Raw genomic sequence first — 16461 nt, 5'->3', positions numbered from 1 at the left:
AAAATGAACTTGTATTGTGGATATTCATTACATTTGAAATGAATAAAATGCCATGCCTTAATCAATGAATTAAACTGTAATCATTAGCATACTGCTGTGTAATGAGAGGTGTAAAACACGCTAGGACGTGCTCAATTTGGAAAATAATGTTTCAGGGTGCTAAAAGTGAATCTCATTCATCACCCCATCCTGCTGTTGATCTACACAATTTACATAGAAGCAAGAAACAAATAATATTTGCTTTTTATGTAGTAAAAACATCAGAAATGTTTCAATGAGAAATATCCTTAATCACTATCAATCAGTCCATGAAAAACATCCATTAAAAAAATATTCAGATATGAGAAGTGAATTGAAATGTATTCTTTTAATTTATTGGGTGATTTCATGTGGTAAATTCCTAGTTTCGGTTTATAGGCAATTGTATTATAGCAATGAGTCATATTTAACTGCTGCTGAGCTCATCTGAAGTGCTTCACAGAAATTTCCACAGGAAGTTAAATGAAAGCAGCAAATGCATAGACACGTGTGTGTGTGTGTGTGTGTGTGTGTGTGTGTGTGTGTGTGTGTGTGTGTGTGTGTGTGTATGTATACTGTATAAATTCATACACGTAATATTTTGATATATTGATATCATTTTGTTGGTATTTTGTTCATCGGTTATGTTGGCTATAATCCTATGGCTTTCTTATTTCTGATCTTATTATTAAAAGTATCTGTGCTGCTGTTCTGTAAATTCCTAATGATAGTAGATAAGACAAGCAGAATTAAGTGTTAATAAACAAAATTGCAGAATTTTTATTGCTTCACAATAATCTTTTGTCAACATTTTTTGACATTTATACAATTTCTACAGCAGTTCATCTATCATAGAATGGTCCTGCTCCTGTTTTTGGGCGAATTACATCGATGACCTCAATGCGTTTTGGATCCCACACGCAATCTTCTTCCAGATTACTTCGAACCATGCCACATCCAGGAGGACACCAAGCAGTGTCATAACCTTGATTATGCCAGGTTTTCTGCATTGAGTGACCTTGATAATCAATTTTCTTCACTCTCCCCACCTTAACTCTTACTCTTATAACAACTCTCTGGTGCTCAGGGAGATCCAAAGGGTATCTACTGGCCTTAGCAAGATCACGACTGAGGTACACACCACGCCCTAACATGCCACCCGAAGATTGCTTAAAGCCAGTTCTTATGATTTGAGCAGCAGCATGTGCAGAGGTACCATGATACATTTTGTAAACTTTCCCATCAATGGGTTCTGAACAGCTTTCAAGACAGGGAACTCCTGGACCCAAATCATCTTCAACCCACATCATGGTGTTCTGGGAGTTCAAATTACTGCAATTAGATGCAAACAACATAATTAAAAAGTTTGAAAAGTCAGATCTTGCTACATCTAAAAATGCACTGCTAATGACAATTTATTTAATCAATGTTAAATAAATGTCTTCTTTCACATCAGAGCAGTGATTATATTTTTTCTTTCTTTTTCTTTTTATTAGGGTTTACATAGCTGAATGCTGAGTAAATTCCACTATACTAACTAAACTGGAAAGTCAAGAAGCCAAAGAGCAGGGATTAGAGGTGTTTACTAAATTAAAACTCTCTCAATTCATTGAGCTTGACATATTTTCTACAGTTATTTATAAGATATTATTACTGGGCTGTAACGGCAATCCATTTCTGTGTTTCTAATTTAGCTATATAAAATCGAATAGAATTAAAATTAAACATCATTTTAAGAGTGGTGTTATAAATGAAAGTCAAGAGTTTTTCCTATTTAATTTGTTACACAAACTTAAAGTTCTGTAAACTCCCAAATCCCCTGTAACACTCTCTAATTAAACTTGGGTAAAAGAGTAGATGTTTGGATAAAGTAAAGATTTACTTTATCACATTCAAGTATGAAATTTAAAGCATGATATTTTGCTCAGGTAAAAATATAGTTTTGTTATTTAGTCATATAAGTGACTGGAGTCAAAGTTACATAGATTAGTGCAACTGTCTATATTATAAAAAATTATAAAAAAAAACAGACCAATTATTGAAACAATGCCACATTAAGGTGGGCACCAAGCAGTTTCATAAACTGCTTGGTTTCTTTACTCTCATTGATTAACATACCTTAGATAACATTTACATACCTTTGCCAATTGTTTGAAAAAACTAAATGTTCACTTTAATTTCTTTATTTGAATTAGCTTGTAGCTCTCATGCGTGTGGTGAATGGCCAGAGAGAAAGAGGGAGTGATAAGAGACTTGCAAAGTAAAAAAAGTACAGCTGACATATGTACAATAAATAAATAACAAGGCTGACAGTAAATATGAGTGTTGTGCAAATAACAGTATTAATAGTGCATTTCAATATGTCATATTATAAACAATCTAAAAGGACAAATAAGTATATATATTTACATAGGTTTGATTAATGATGCAGTTAACACAATCCTTAATTTTTTCATTCTGTTTCAGTGTAACTCACCTAACAAAAGAACACACTTAATAAATGACAGTGAAATGTGATTTCCTTCAACATTTGGACTAGCATGAAAGAAGGTATTTATTTAAACAAATCTCTCTCTTAAAAATGCACATTAAGTGTAATTATTTATAAGGATTATACAGGATGAGGACAATATTATATAATATAATATATAGAAGGACAATATTATTAAGAAGTAAGAAGACAAAGTTCATATTGCTCACCTCTGAAAAGAAAAGGCTCGTCTGATCTGAGTTTGTACTGAGAGGCGGATTATAAATTAAACATACAGAGGGTGTTCAGGGTGGGGATTTTTTGAAATTCCTGTTTTGTTATGTAACACTACTACAGCAAATAGTTGATATTTATTCTGATTTGGAGAATAAATATCAGAAAAAAAGAAACAATAATTACAGCAGCATTTTCACTCTAATTACAGACAAGATAAAGAAAAAAAAAAGGCAAAAATTCCCAAAAGAAAATATACAAGAATTATTCTCTTTACTTTCATTTCTTCAGCGTGTAGCTTTCATGCGTGTGGTACTGTGCTGTGCTTGAGTCTAAAGGTTCAGCTTGGTTATACAGCAGTGACTTGCCTTTTAGACTTTACACAGTCATAATACATCCAGACAAACACAAATCTAGGTCTTACTTATCTGTTTAATTGTACAACACCTACAAAAGTGACAGGCTAAAGAAATTGTGATTTTCTTCAACATTTTTTCACCATTATTTATTTTACTTTTCACTATTTTATCAAGCATCCTCTAAAAGGCCATGTTTTTGCAAATATTTATAAGGAGAGAAGATTACTAAGCACTAAATGTGCAAGCTGCCCATTCCACAGGCACTAATGCAATCCCACACTATCAGAGATACAGCTTTTTTAATTGAGCACTGATAGCAAGCCAGATGGTTCCTCTCCGCATTACCTCTGCCTCTCCAGGCTCTTCTCAATCTGCTATTATAAATATTATCTGCAAACATCATAGTCCATGGAGACTATGTCCACTGCTAACAGAAAAGGGCTCAGAGCCGATCCTTGATGCTATCCCACCTCCATTTTGAACCAGTCTGTCATACCTACCTCACACTTACTTACTTACTCCACTGCCATCTCTCCTAAACATCTTCATGCTTCTACTGGTATGTGATAGCATCATGGAAAAACGACTTTCCACTCTTTGTCCTCTTAATAGTTGCTCTCCTTACTATTCTTATTGTTAGTGTTAAGATGGTTCTTACACTAGTTCTCTAAATAAATTCCTTTGTTGTCTTTTCAGTGTTTATAGGGTATTTCCAATGTTAGTACGTAATGTATACAGTAAGTCTTTATCTGGGCTCACACATCTCCGGCTATCATGTCTTCTTATCCAAACAGGAAACAGCTTTGGGCCAGGCTTACTTTCCAATATGTATATATACTTGTCTGTTGCCTGCAATAAACCGAAGAAGAAAATAAGCCAATCTGTGTGTTGAGTGATTCTTCCCTGATCAGAAAAGCCACCAAGAGCGTCGTAGATCGCATGGAAAACATTTCCAAGAATTAAGTTTCGTTTGGGCATGACAAAAATCTAACACTTATCCACTTCCTGCTTCACCATCTCCAAATCACCCAACCTTATCTCTCTCATTTTCCTCAGTTATTAGCTTCTCTAAATATTCCCTCCACCTTCTCAACACACTCTCTTTACTAGTCAACACACTTCCATCTGCATCCTTTATTGCTCTAACTTCCCAGCTCAGTCACTCTGACTGACAAATCCTTTTTTAGTGTCCAACTTCTCATACAGCTCCTCATATGCCTTTTCCTTTGCTTTTGCTACATCCCTCTTCACTTGCTGCCACATCTCCTTGTACACCTGCCTACTTTTCTCATCTCTCTGTCGATCCCAAATTCTGTTTCGACAGCTTTTTTCTCCTTATGCTTTCCTGCACCTCCTCATTCCAACACCATGCCTCATCATTGGGTAATGTTGTGTTCTAAATACTTTACACCCACCTACCAACACACACACAGATTTCAGCCTCCCTACAACCACAGTATGGCCACCCATCTCCTGGGCTGCAGGTTTACAGTCATTTTCATAGTTTACTCACAGGCCAAAATATAAATATAATGCCAACCAAAGCTCACATTAGGTCCACCCAAGACCAAAAGTTTTTTTTGTTTGAGAAAAAATGCATTTCTCTCTTAATCAGAAGAGCTCTGACATTAGCTTCAATTATAATTTAAATATATTTATAGATGGCTTTTTTCATCTTGTAAACTGTTTAATGAGTGCCGTGTTGTACATTTCAAGCACACCCTCTTTTAAACTATAAACATATTCACAATCATGTTACACAACTTAAGACAAAGCTGACAATATTTATCTTATGATTCATCACACTCTTGCACAAGCCCCAGGATGAAGAAATGAAACAGAAAATAAAGCAAAGTGAATATCTAAAAAATATCTATTTCTTTATCAGCTTTGATATTTGCTCTGTTTATTTTAATTATGTGTATAAAGTATGTGTCATCTTATTTTTGCTGTTAATTAGAAACAGATACTGATCTGTTTAATTGTACCACACCTTTCCCGAAAACACAGAGGGTGTCAGTTTTCCTTTGAATTCCAGTTTCCTTTCATACATAAAAACCACAAACCTCTGGAGCTCTGTTTGGCTCAATCTTTACCTTATGAAGAACAAGAGCTTTAAGTCTACATTACAATAAACTCAGAATCTAGTACATTTGATCTTTATGTTGATGCAGAACAAAAAGTGGAAGATTCTTTCTTAGGGACTGAATCAAGGCAGTTTCTTGATGTGGGGTTTAAGCAGCCAACTATCCGTTTAACATATCAATGTATTGTACACTTCATACAATGCAACCATAGTACATGCAGATTATAAAGCTTAGATGAACCTTTTGATGCACATGACGCATGTACCACACCAATGAAAGCATCACACAAAATAAACTAAAATTAAAATGTAAACATTCAGATGAGCATTAGAATAGATATTTAGTCAAACAAAAAACAAAAAAAAAACAAAATTTTTTTGTGCACTTATTTAAATAAAAACACATTTTCACTTTAATTTCTTCAGCGTGTAGCTTTCATGGGTGTGGTACATGCATCAAGTGAGTCTAAAGGTTAGGCTAAGCTTTGAAGCAATGCAAATTTTAATTTTTGCCCTTTATATTAGACAAAGCCATAATACACACAGACACACACAAATCCAGGTCCTACTGATCTGTTTAAGCTTTGGGTGTAGCGCTCTCTCTCATATGCACTAATGCAGTATTTTTTTGCAATTATTTATAAAGAAAGAAGTATAAATAAGTGCCACTACAGCTTATAATAAAAACACAGTGGGTGACAGTTTCAGTTGAATACCCGTTTCTTATCTTACCTAAAAACCACCAACTTATGGAGCTCTGTGTGGCTCATTAAGATTATACACATAAGATATTATTTTCTTCTGTACAATGTACAACAATGTTTATTGTAGATATGATATTAGTTTAGTGGCAAGATGGTTGCTGTTAAATTTGCTGTAAACAACTATAAAACATATTTATGGTTTAACTATGGTTTTACATTTTCATCACTCTCATTCTTCGATTAAAAGATCAAATATCTTATATTTTTAAATACTGTGGCTAACTGCTTGAAAAAAACACATTTTCACTTTATTTTCTACAGCTTGTAGCTCTAATGGGTGTGGGGAATGCCCAGAGAAAATAAGACAGATATTTGCACAGTAAAGGTACTCAGCAACAGATTATATCTACCAGAAGTGACAATGTACAAATGAACAAAATCAACACAGTCTCACCCCACATCGTCACATATCGACGTTGCCTCAGATGGCATAGACATCCGACACAGAAGGGAGCCCCTTTGCTTCGCTTTTCAACGTAGATGGCCGTCCTATACACTTAATCACTTATTATTTATAATAAATATTATTTATAATAATAAGTGTATCGGATTATTTATACTATATTTGATAAATAATAATAATGTTACGAAATGTCCACTACATACGACCGATTCGTTGGTTGTCCCCCGGCCGCGTCCAAATCCGAAGATGACCCGAACCCTAACCCTAACCCTAACTCTAACCCAAACCCTAACCCTAACCTTAACCCAAACCCTAACCCTAATCCGAAAATGAGGGATTTGCATTGAAGTGTATAGGACGGCATCTACATTGAAAAGCGACAACACAGACAAACACAAATCAAGGTCCTACTGATCTGTTTAAGCTCTGGGTTTAGCTCTCTCTCTCTCATATGCACTATTTTTTTTCAATTATTTATAAAGAAAGAAGTATAAATAAGTGCTACAACAGCTTATAATGGAAACACAGTGGGTGTCAGTTTTTGTCAGGGATCCACCTGCCACGCCCCCTTTTTGTGGCTCTCATGCCTCCGCTCTCCCTAGAGCTCTAGGCTTAACCACGCACACCTGGGGCTTGCTGTCTCTCATGCCTCCGCTCTCTCTGGAGCCCCAGGCTTAACTATGCACACCTGGGACTCATCAGCACTCCACCCCGCTCCTACATAAACCCCTCATTCACACTCACTCCCCGTTCGTTATTGTATGTGTTGGACTTTATATGCGGTCTATGTTTTCGTGGTTCGGTTTACACACAGGACTCTATTATTCCGTTCCATTCGGACTCCACAATCCCGTCCCGGCTGCTTTTCTCCTCCCCGCGCATCTCGGGTCAGCTACGCTTTTCCCAAAGCGCACCTCGGACTCTCTCAACCGAAGGACTGCCGTGTGTGTGTGTGTGTGTGTGTGTGTGTGTGTGTGTGCTTGTGTGTATCTCTCCTCCTCACACTTAAATTTAAACACATTTAAAACCCGAGCAAGCTGTACTCCAGCTTCCGCCTTCTGTTTCGCTCGCACCCTGACAGTTTTCGGTTGAATACCCGTCTCTTATCTTACCTAAAAACCACCAACTTATGGAGCTCTGTGTGGCTCATTAAGATTATACACATAAGATATTATTTCCTGCTGTACAATGTACAACAATGTTTACTGTAGATATGATATTAATTTAGTGGCAAGATGGTTGCTGTTAAATTAGCTGTAAACAACTATAAAACATTTACAGTAAAGTACTGTAATACCATTCATAGTTTAAAAGAACACATAATCTAGTTTTTTTATGTGTATTATAATTGAGTAAACCCCGTTTTTTGTGCCCTGTTGTATGTTTCATGCACACCCCTTTTAGACTATGAACATTTTATTCTGACTTAATAATTGTTATTAAGTTGCTTACTCGAGGCCATAAAATAGTTTTACAAAATACAATCACAGAATACAAAAAGTAAAGATTTTTATTAATTTCTGATCATTTTGACAGTGTTAATTTTTTTTTTCATTTATATTCACTGATAGTCTGGAATTTTAAACAACAACTTAGTTATCATGGAATAGTCCTGATGTTTTTCTTGGTGGAATCATACAAATGACCTTGATACGGCTTGGATCCCACACACAATCTTCTTCCAGACCACTTGGAACCATGCCACATTTAGGAGGACACCAGGCAGTGTCATAGCCATAATCATGCCAGGTTTTCTGCATTGAGTGACCTTGTTGATCGATTTTCTTCACTTTCCCAACTTTAACTCTCACTTTTAGAACAACTCTCAGGTTCTCAGAAAGCACCAAAGGGTATCTACTGGCCTTTTTAAGATCACGGCTGAGGTACACACCACGCCCTAACATGCCGCCCGCAGAAGGTTTAAAGCCATTGATCATTATTTTGGCAGCAGCCTCACGGGAGGTGCCATGATACATTATGTACACTTTTCCATCAACAGGTTGTGTACAGCTTTCGAGACAGGGAACTTCGGGAACCAAATCATCTTCAGCCCACAAGCTGTTCATGTATGCAAAGCCAGGAAACTGTAATAAAAATAAAATGTAAGAATACTAAAATATTGGGAAAGTCACAGATCAAATCTTTTTTACCTTTGATGTTTAAAAGAACATTTCTTTTTGCCCGTTTTTATTAAAAATATTTTTAAAATATGAAAGAGGCTCAATTAAAACCTTCAATACAACACACATTTATTCACGAAATCCTTTCTTTACTCAGATTTGTAAAAAAAATAATAAACTTCACCTCAAAAAAAATTTTAATCACCAAACATTTGTTTTACTGATGCTTCAAGTCTCAAATCGAGCACCAAAAAATGCTTTAATGCACACATCTGGCGATTAAAACCATCCGTGTGGAAACATAGCAAAAGTTCAGTTTGGTGTCCTGATGATTTACGTAATTTAAAACACCATAATTACTTTAAAACATTTACAAGAACATTGTGTCTTCATGCTCTATATTGAGTTTGATTTAATTAATAATTAACATATATTAGCATAAAGCACCCATAATTGTCCATACCCATATTGATTAAAGTATTAAAAATGTGAAAAGTATTCATTCATGGTAAATTTAAAACAGATATAAATGTGTGATTAAGTTACAATTAATCACAAGTTAACTCATGACAATAGTGCAATTAATCACAATTAAATATTTTAATCGATTGACAGCCCTAATATATAAACACACACATATATTTCAAGTATTGCATGTCACTCTTTTTATCTATGTATAATTGCTGCTTTTTCTTTACCTGTTGTACTGGAGATTGTCTTGGTTGAATTATATCAATGACCTGGATACGGCTAGGATCCCACACACAATCTTCTTCCAGACCACTTGGAACCATGCCACAGTTAGGAGGACACCAAGCAGTGTCATAGCCATGATCATGCCAGGTTTTCTGCATTGGGTGACCTTGAAAATCGATTCTTTTCACTCTCCCAACATGGACATTCACCCTTATAACAACTCTCAGGTGCTCAGGGAGCTCCAAAGGGTATCTACTGGCCTTATTAAGATCACGGCTGAGATACACACCACGCCCTAACATGCCGCCCGCAGACGGTTTAAAGCCAGTTTTAATGATTTGGGCAGCAGCCTCACGAGATGTACCATGATACATTCGGTACACTTTCCCATCAGTAGGTTCTGCATAACTTTGGAGCTTTTCTGGACACAAATCATTTTCAGCCCACATGACGATGCTCACAGAAGTATATTCAGATTACTGCAACTGGAGAAAAGAGAAGTTAAACATAATTAATAGTGGGTATAGAGAAACAAATTAAATAATAACCCTAACCCTAGCCCTAATTTAATATTAAATTAGATTTAATAAATTACACAGTTAAAGTACAATTGGAAAATTTAAGGTTATTAAGTTCAAAGTATCATAACTTTCTTTAGCTGGTTCCGAAAATGTTTTAATAAAGCCTGTATATTAAAGCCTACAAGTCTACATGAACAGCACTGTTTGAAAGAAATAAGAAAATGTTAATTATCCTGTTCATCCTGAATGAACACTAAGTGATGATTCATAACATAATGGAACTTATAAAGTCTACACAGAAAAATAGTGTTATCAAATCTGAAGGCTTTGTGGATACTGCAAAAGCTAACCAATGTTAAGATAATTTTTTGTTTTATTTATATTCTTTTCCACTTGTTTTAAAAAATTATTTCATTTCGATTTCCTGTATATGATACATTTCACATGAAGTTGTATGTGTAAACAGGAAACTGCCCTTAATTTTTTATCAGCATGCAAAGAAACAAACATTAGTTATTGTTAATATATAGATGTTACTAGTCATTTATAGACTGTGGTATTAAAAATAAATAATATACATCACATGAAAGTACAGTGGAACCCCGTTGTACGAGCATAATTCGTTCTGGAAAATTGCTCGTAGGTCCATTTGCTCGTACGTTCGAACTGATTTTCCCCATAAGAATGAATGTAAAAGTGATTTAATCCGTTCCGAGATATTATTCGATTCACTCTCACTCGCTGTCCATTATTATCAATGGTTTGGCTGTACATGTCACGATTCTCTCTCTCTCCTTTGGATATTACACAGACTGCTTCTCATCCAGGTCTGGACTAGTGGACCGCGTTCCCACCGCGCACCACTGGATTACTTCCCAGTTACTGCGAGTACGCGTTTTTGCAAAATAAACTTTGTTTGCTTTGACTTCGGCTTCTGCCTCTGTTTCTCGCATAACACTTACCCATGTGGTAGTGGTTGATTGCGAGTGTGAGACGCACATCACGCTCGTAACCTCCTCGGTTTCCATGGTATTTTTTTTATTATTTCTAGTGAAATAAAAATATAAAACTAAAAAAAAGTTTTGCTGTATGTTACACCAGTATACGTTACACCAGGGACGTGTATGTTACACCAGGAAAGTGTATGTTACACCAGGAAAGTGTATGTTACACCAGTGTATGTTACACAAGGAAAGTGTATGTTACACCAGGAAAGTGTATGTTACACCAGTGTATGTTACACCAGGGACGTGTATGTTACACCAGGAAAGTGTATGTTACACCAGTGTATGTTACACCAGGAAAGTGTATGTTACACCAGAAAAGTGTATGTTACACCAGGAAAGTGTATGTTACACCAGTGTATGTTACACCAGGGACGTGTATGTTACACCAGTGTATATTACACCAGGAACGTGTATGTTGCACCAGTGTATGTTAAACCAGAAAAGTGTATGTTACACCAAAAAAGACTGATAGCTACAGATGTGCTCTATATGCAATAAGATGTCTGATGTCCTGAAACAAAACAGTGTAAAAATAAAAAAAATAATTTTAAAATTAAACATCATTTTATAAGTGGTGTTATACATGAAAGACAAGAGTTTTTCCTGTTTTATTTCTTACACAAACTAACAGTTCTGTAAACTCCCAAATTCCTTGTAGCACTCTCTAGTTTAACTTGGGTAAAACAGTAATTGTTTGGATAAAGTAAAGATATATTTATTCACATTTATGTATGAAATATTTAAAAACATTTGTATATGTTCATAAATACTACATTTTTACTCAGACTTTTAGTACAAATAGATGCACTGGAATTATATTTTAAAATATTAAACTACAAATACAGCCCCTATTTTCTATAAATAAACAAATACGTGGTTGTGTCAATGTTAATGAGAGATTTTGCATTTAGTGGCAACATTTTCACTTTTTCTTACACTTTCGTCTTCTTAGCTGATCAGGACATGTGTTACGGTTATTGAATGTTCAGTAAGTTTTCATTTATGTAAAGTCATTTCATAATTCATCCACCTTAACTTGGCTGGCATATGTATGTTACACCAGGAAAGTGTGTGTTACACCAGTATACGTTACACCAGGTTAGTGTATGTTACACCAGTATACGTTACACCAGGGAAGTGTATGTTACACCAGTATACGTTACACCAGGGAGTGTATGTTACACCAGTATACGTTACACCAGGGACGTGTATGTTACACCAGGAAAGTGTATGTTACACCAGGAAAGTGTATGTTACACCAGTGTATGTTACACAAGGAAAGTGTATGTTACACCAGGAAAGTGTATGTTACACCAGTGTATGTTACACCAGGGACGTGTATGTTACACCAGGAAAGTGTATGTTACACCAGTGTATGTTACACCAGGAAAGTGTATGTTACACCAGAAAAGTGTATGTTACACCAGGAAAGTGTATGTTACACCAGTGTATGTTACACCAGGGACGTGTATGTTACACCAGTGTATATTACACCAGGAACGTGTATGTTGCACCAGTGTATGTTAAACCAGAAAAGTGTATGTTACACCAAAAAAGACTGATAGCTACAGATGTGCTCTATATGCAATAAGATGTCTGATGTCCTGAAACAAAACAGTGTAAAAATAAAAAAAATAATTTTAAAATTAAACATCATTTTATAAGTGGTGTTATACATGAAAGACAAGAGTTTTTCCTGTTTTATTTCTTACACAAACTAACAGTTCTGTAAACTCCCAAATTCCTTGTAGCACTCTCTAGTTAAACTTGGGTAAAACAGTAATTGTTTGGATAAAGTAAAGATATATTTATTCACATTTATGTATGAAATTCAAAGCATGATATTTTGCTCAGGTAAAAAAATATTATCATTGTGTCTTTATTAGCTAATTATTAAAAAACAGACTAATTATTAAAACAATGCCACATTTAGGTGGGCACCAAGCAGTTTCATGCACATAACCATGGTTTAAAATTTTCTTTACTCTTATTAATTTAAAGGTTAAACATAAATCTAATAATATTTACATACCTTTGCCAATTGTTTAAGAAAATCTAAATGTTCACTTTAATTTCTTTAATTTTATTAGCTTGTAGCTCTTATAGTGTGGTGAATGGCCAGAGAGAAAGAGGAAGATATATTTGCAAAGTAAGAAATTTACAGCTGACAGATGTTCAATAAATAAATAACAAGGCTGACAGTAAATATGAGTGTTGTGCAAATAACTGTATTAAAAGTGCATTTCAATATGTCATTATAAAAAACTAAAAATAAGTATATACACTTACATAGGTATATCTATCGTTTAGTTCAGCTTGGTTTGATTAATGTATTGTACACTTCACACAATACAACCATAGCACATGCAGTTAACACAAACCTTAATTATTTTATTCTGTTTTAGTGTAACTCATCTAACAAAAGACCACGCTTAATAAAATGCAGTGAAATGTGATTTTCTTCAACATTTGGACTAGCATGAAAGAAGGTATTGAAATGAATGAAAACTCTCTCTTAAAAATGCACTAATGTAATTATTTATAAGGATTATACAGGAACAGGACAATACTATATAATATAATATATAGAAGGACAAAATTATCAATAAGTAAGAAGACAAAGTTCATATTGCTCACCTCTGAAAAGAAAAGGCTCGTCTGATCTGATTTTGTACTGAGAGGCGGATTATAACTGAAACATACAGAGGGTGTGCACAGTGTTTTATTTTGAAATTCCTGTTTTGTTATGTAACACTACTACAGCAAATAGATGACAAGGTTTCATTCTCTTCACTTTCATTTCTCCAGAGTGTTCCTTTCATGGGTTTGGTACTGTGCTGTGCTTGAGATTAAAGGTTCAGCTTGGTTTTATAGCAGTGACTTGCCTTTTAGACTTTACACAGCCATATACTGCTACTATAGCTACTGTTTAGATACAAGCCGTGTTACAGGCACTGTCTTTCATTAAAGCCTGTGTAAAGTTCATTTCCTAAACATCTCGATGCTTCTACTGGTATGTAGAAGCATCTGGGCCAAATGACTTCCCACTCTTTGTCCTATAGTTGCTCTCCTTACTAATCTTATCCACTTCCTGCTTCACCATTTCCACATCATCCAACCTTATCTCTCTCATTTTCCTCATTCATTAGCTTCTCTGAATATTCCCTCCACCTTCTCAACACACTCTCCTCACTAGTCAACACACTTCCACCTGCATCCTTTATTGCTCTAACCTGCAACACATCCTTCGCAGCTCGGTCCCTCTGACAGACAAATACTTTTCTCCTTCTTTAGTTTCCAACTTCTCATACAGCTCTTCATATGCCTTTTCATTTGCTTTTGCCACATCCCTCTTCACTTGCTGCCACATCTCTTGTACTCCTGCCTACTTTTTTCACACACACACACAGATTTCAGCCTCCCTACAACCACAGTATGCCCACCAATCTCCTGGTCCGCAGGTTTACAGTCATTTTCATAGTTTACTCACAGGAAATGAATGCAAAAGCAAAAAAAAATAAATGTAACGCCAAACAAAGCTCACAATCCACCCAAGACCAAAAGTTTTCTTGTTTGAGAAAAATACATTTCTCTCTTCATCAGAAGAGCTCTGACATTAGCTCCAATAATTATTTAAATCTTTTTATACATGGCTTAATTCATCTTGTACACTATTTAATGAGTGCCGTGTTGTACATTTCATTCACACCCTCTTTAAAACTATGAACATATTCACAAACATGTTACACAACTAAAGACAAAGATGAAAATGGTATATTTATATTAACAATAACCATATTTATCTTATGATTCATTACACACTTGCACAAGCCCCAGGATGAAGAAATGAAACAGAAAATGAAGCGATGTGAATATCTAAAAAATATCTATTTCTTTATCAGCTTTGGTGTTTGCTCTGTTTATTTTAATCATGTGTATAAAGTATGTGTCATCTTATTTTTGCTGTTAGTTCATAACAGATACTGATCTGTTTAATTTACCACACCTTTCCCGAAAACACAGAGGGTGTCAGTTTTCCTTTGAATACCAGTTTCCTTTCATACATAAAAACCACAAACCTCTGGAGCTCTGTTTGACTCAATCTTTACCTTATGAAGAACAAGAGCATTAAGTCTACATTACAATAAACTCAGAATCTAGTACATTTGATCTTTATGTTGATGCGGAACAAAAAGCGGAAGATTCTTTCTTAGGGACTGAATCAAGGCAGTTTCTTGATGTCCCCACGAAAGCAAGCCAACAATCCATTTCACATTTATGGGTAAATAACACTTGTATTTAAGCTCATTGGGGCCCATAATAAAATGAATATTTAATTGAACACATTTAAATATCAGTAGCAACTTTTAGAAAAACCAAATTTTCACCATAATGTGTGCTGGTGATAAGAATCTCGCTGATATTTATATAAATAGGTGATAAGAATTTTTACATAACACATTGTATGATTATGCAAAAATAATAGTAATAATAAGAGGAAGACCTGATTTTTTGCTCAGGTTAAAAATGCTGTTATCTCATTCTATGAGTGACTACAATCAAAGTTACTTGGAAAAGCATTATAGACATTTTGTAATTGACTTCAAACTAATTATTAGAAAACAGACTGTTTAATGGGACAATGCCACATTTAGGAGGATACCAAGCAGCTTCATATACATAACTATGGTTTTACATTTTCATGACTCTCATTCTTTAATTAAAAGATAAAATATCTTATATTTTTAAATACTGTGGCTAACTGCTTGAGAAAACTACATTTTCACTTTATTTTCTTCAGCTTGTAGCTCTAATGGGTGTGGGGAATGCCCAGAGAAAAGAAAACAGATATTTGCACTTTACACTTCATACAATGCAACCATAGTACATGCAGATTATTTGGGTGTATTATGGCTGTGTCTAGTCTAAAGACGCGGGTGTAAAATTTGCATTGCTATAAAGCTTAAATAAACCCTTTGATGATCACATGAAGCATGTACCACACCAATGAAAGCATCACACAAAATAAATCAAATTAAAATGTGAACATTCAGACGAGCATGAGAAGAGATATTTAGTCACAAAACTCTCTCTCTCTCTCTCTCTCTCTCTCTCTCTCTCTCTCTCTCTCTCTCTCTCTCTCTCTCTCTCTCTCTCTCTCTTACAAATGCAATAATTATTATTAATATTATTATGGTAGGAGACAATATTATTAAGTAGAAAGGAGACAAAGAACACATAAAATAGATAAAAACGTAAAAGATTAATCTCATATCATTTAGATTTTTTTGTGCACTTATTTAAATAAAAACACATTTTCACTTTCATTTCTTCAGCGTGTAGCTTTCATGGGTGTGGTACATGCATCAAGTGAGTCTAAAGGTTAGGCTAAGCTTTGAAGCAATGCAAATTTTAATCTTTGCCCTTTATATTAGACAAAGCCATAATACACACAGACACACACAAATCCAGGTCCTACTGATCTGTTTAAGCTTTGGGTTTAGCACTCTCTCTCATATGCACTATTTTTTGCAATTATTTATAAAGAAAGAAGTATAAATAAGTGCCACTACAGCTTATAATAAAAACACAGTGGGTGTCAGTTTTCAGTTGAATACCCGTTTCTTATCTTACCTAAAAACCACCAACTTATGGAGCTCTGTGTGGCTCATTAAGATTATACACATAAGATATTATTTTCTTCTGTACAATGTACAACAAAGTTGATTGTAGATATGATATTAGTTTAGTGGCAAGATGGTTGCTGTTAAATTAGCTGTAAA

The 16461-nt window shown here is 34.9% G+C and overlaps 1 protein-coding gene and 1 long non-coding RNA gene across 2 annotated transcripts; both read right to left on the bottom strand.

Annotated features, from left to right (window-relative positions):
- Positions 1 to 774: 774 nt before the first annotated feature.
- LOC310739228 lies at positions 775 to 13321 on the bottom strand. Its single transcript, XR_014537294.1, has 2 exons — positions 12945 to 13321; positions 775 to 2397 (listed from the first exon to the last, which is right to left on the bottom strand). It is a non-coding gene; the product is annotated as an uncharacterized lncRNA (long non-coding RNA).
- Positions 7854 to 13330, bottom strand: LOC310739212 (uncharacterized protein). Its single transcript, XM_083564936.1, has 3 exons — positions 13316 to 13330; positions 9153 to 9635; positions 7854 to 8418 (listed from the first exon to the last, which is right to left on the bottom strand). Exons 2-3 carry the CDS (start codon positions 9597 to 9599, stop codon positions 7927 to 7929), a joined length of 939 nt encoding a protein of 312 aa, XP_083421062.1. The 5' UTR covers positions 9600 to 9635; positions 13316 to 13330; the 3' UTR covers positions 7854 to 7926.
- Positions 13331 to 16461: the final 3131 nt, after the last annotated feature.

This window comes from Silurus aristotelis, assembly GCF_946808225.1.
Source record: "Silurus aristotelis genome assembly, chromosome: 16".
In the NCBI taxonomy this organism is placed as follows: domain Eukaryota; kingdom Metazoa; phylum Chordata; class Actinopteri; order Siluriformes; family Siluridae; genus Silurus; species Silurus aristotelis.
The sequence above is the reverse complement of the archived record's forward strand: the minus strand, read 5'-3'. Positions and strand labels throughout refer to the sequence as shown.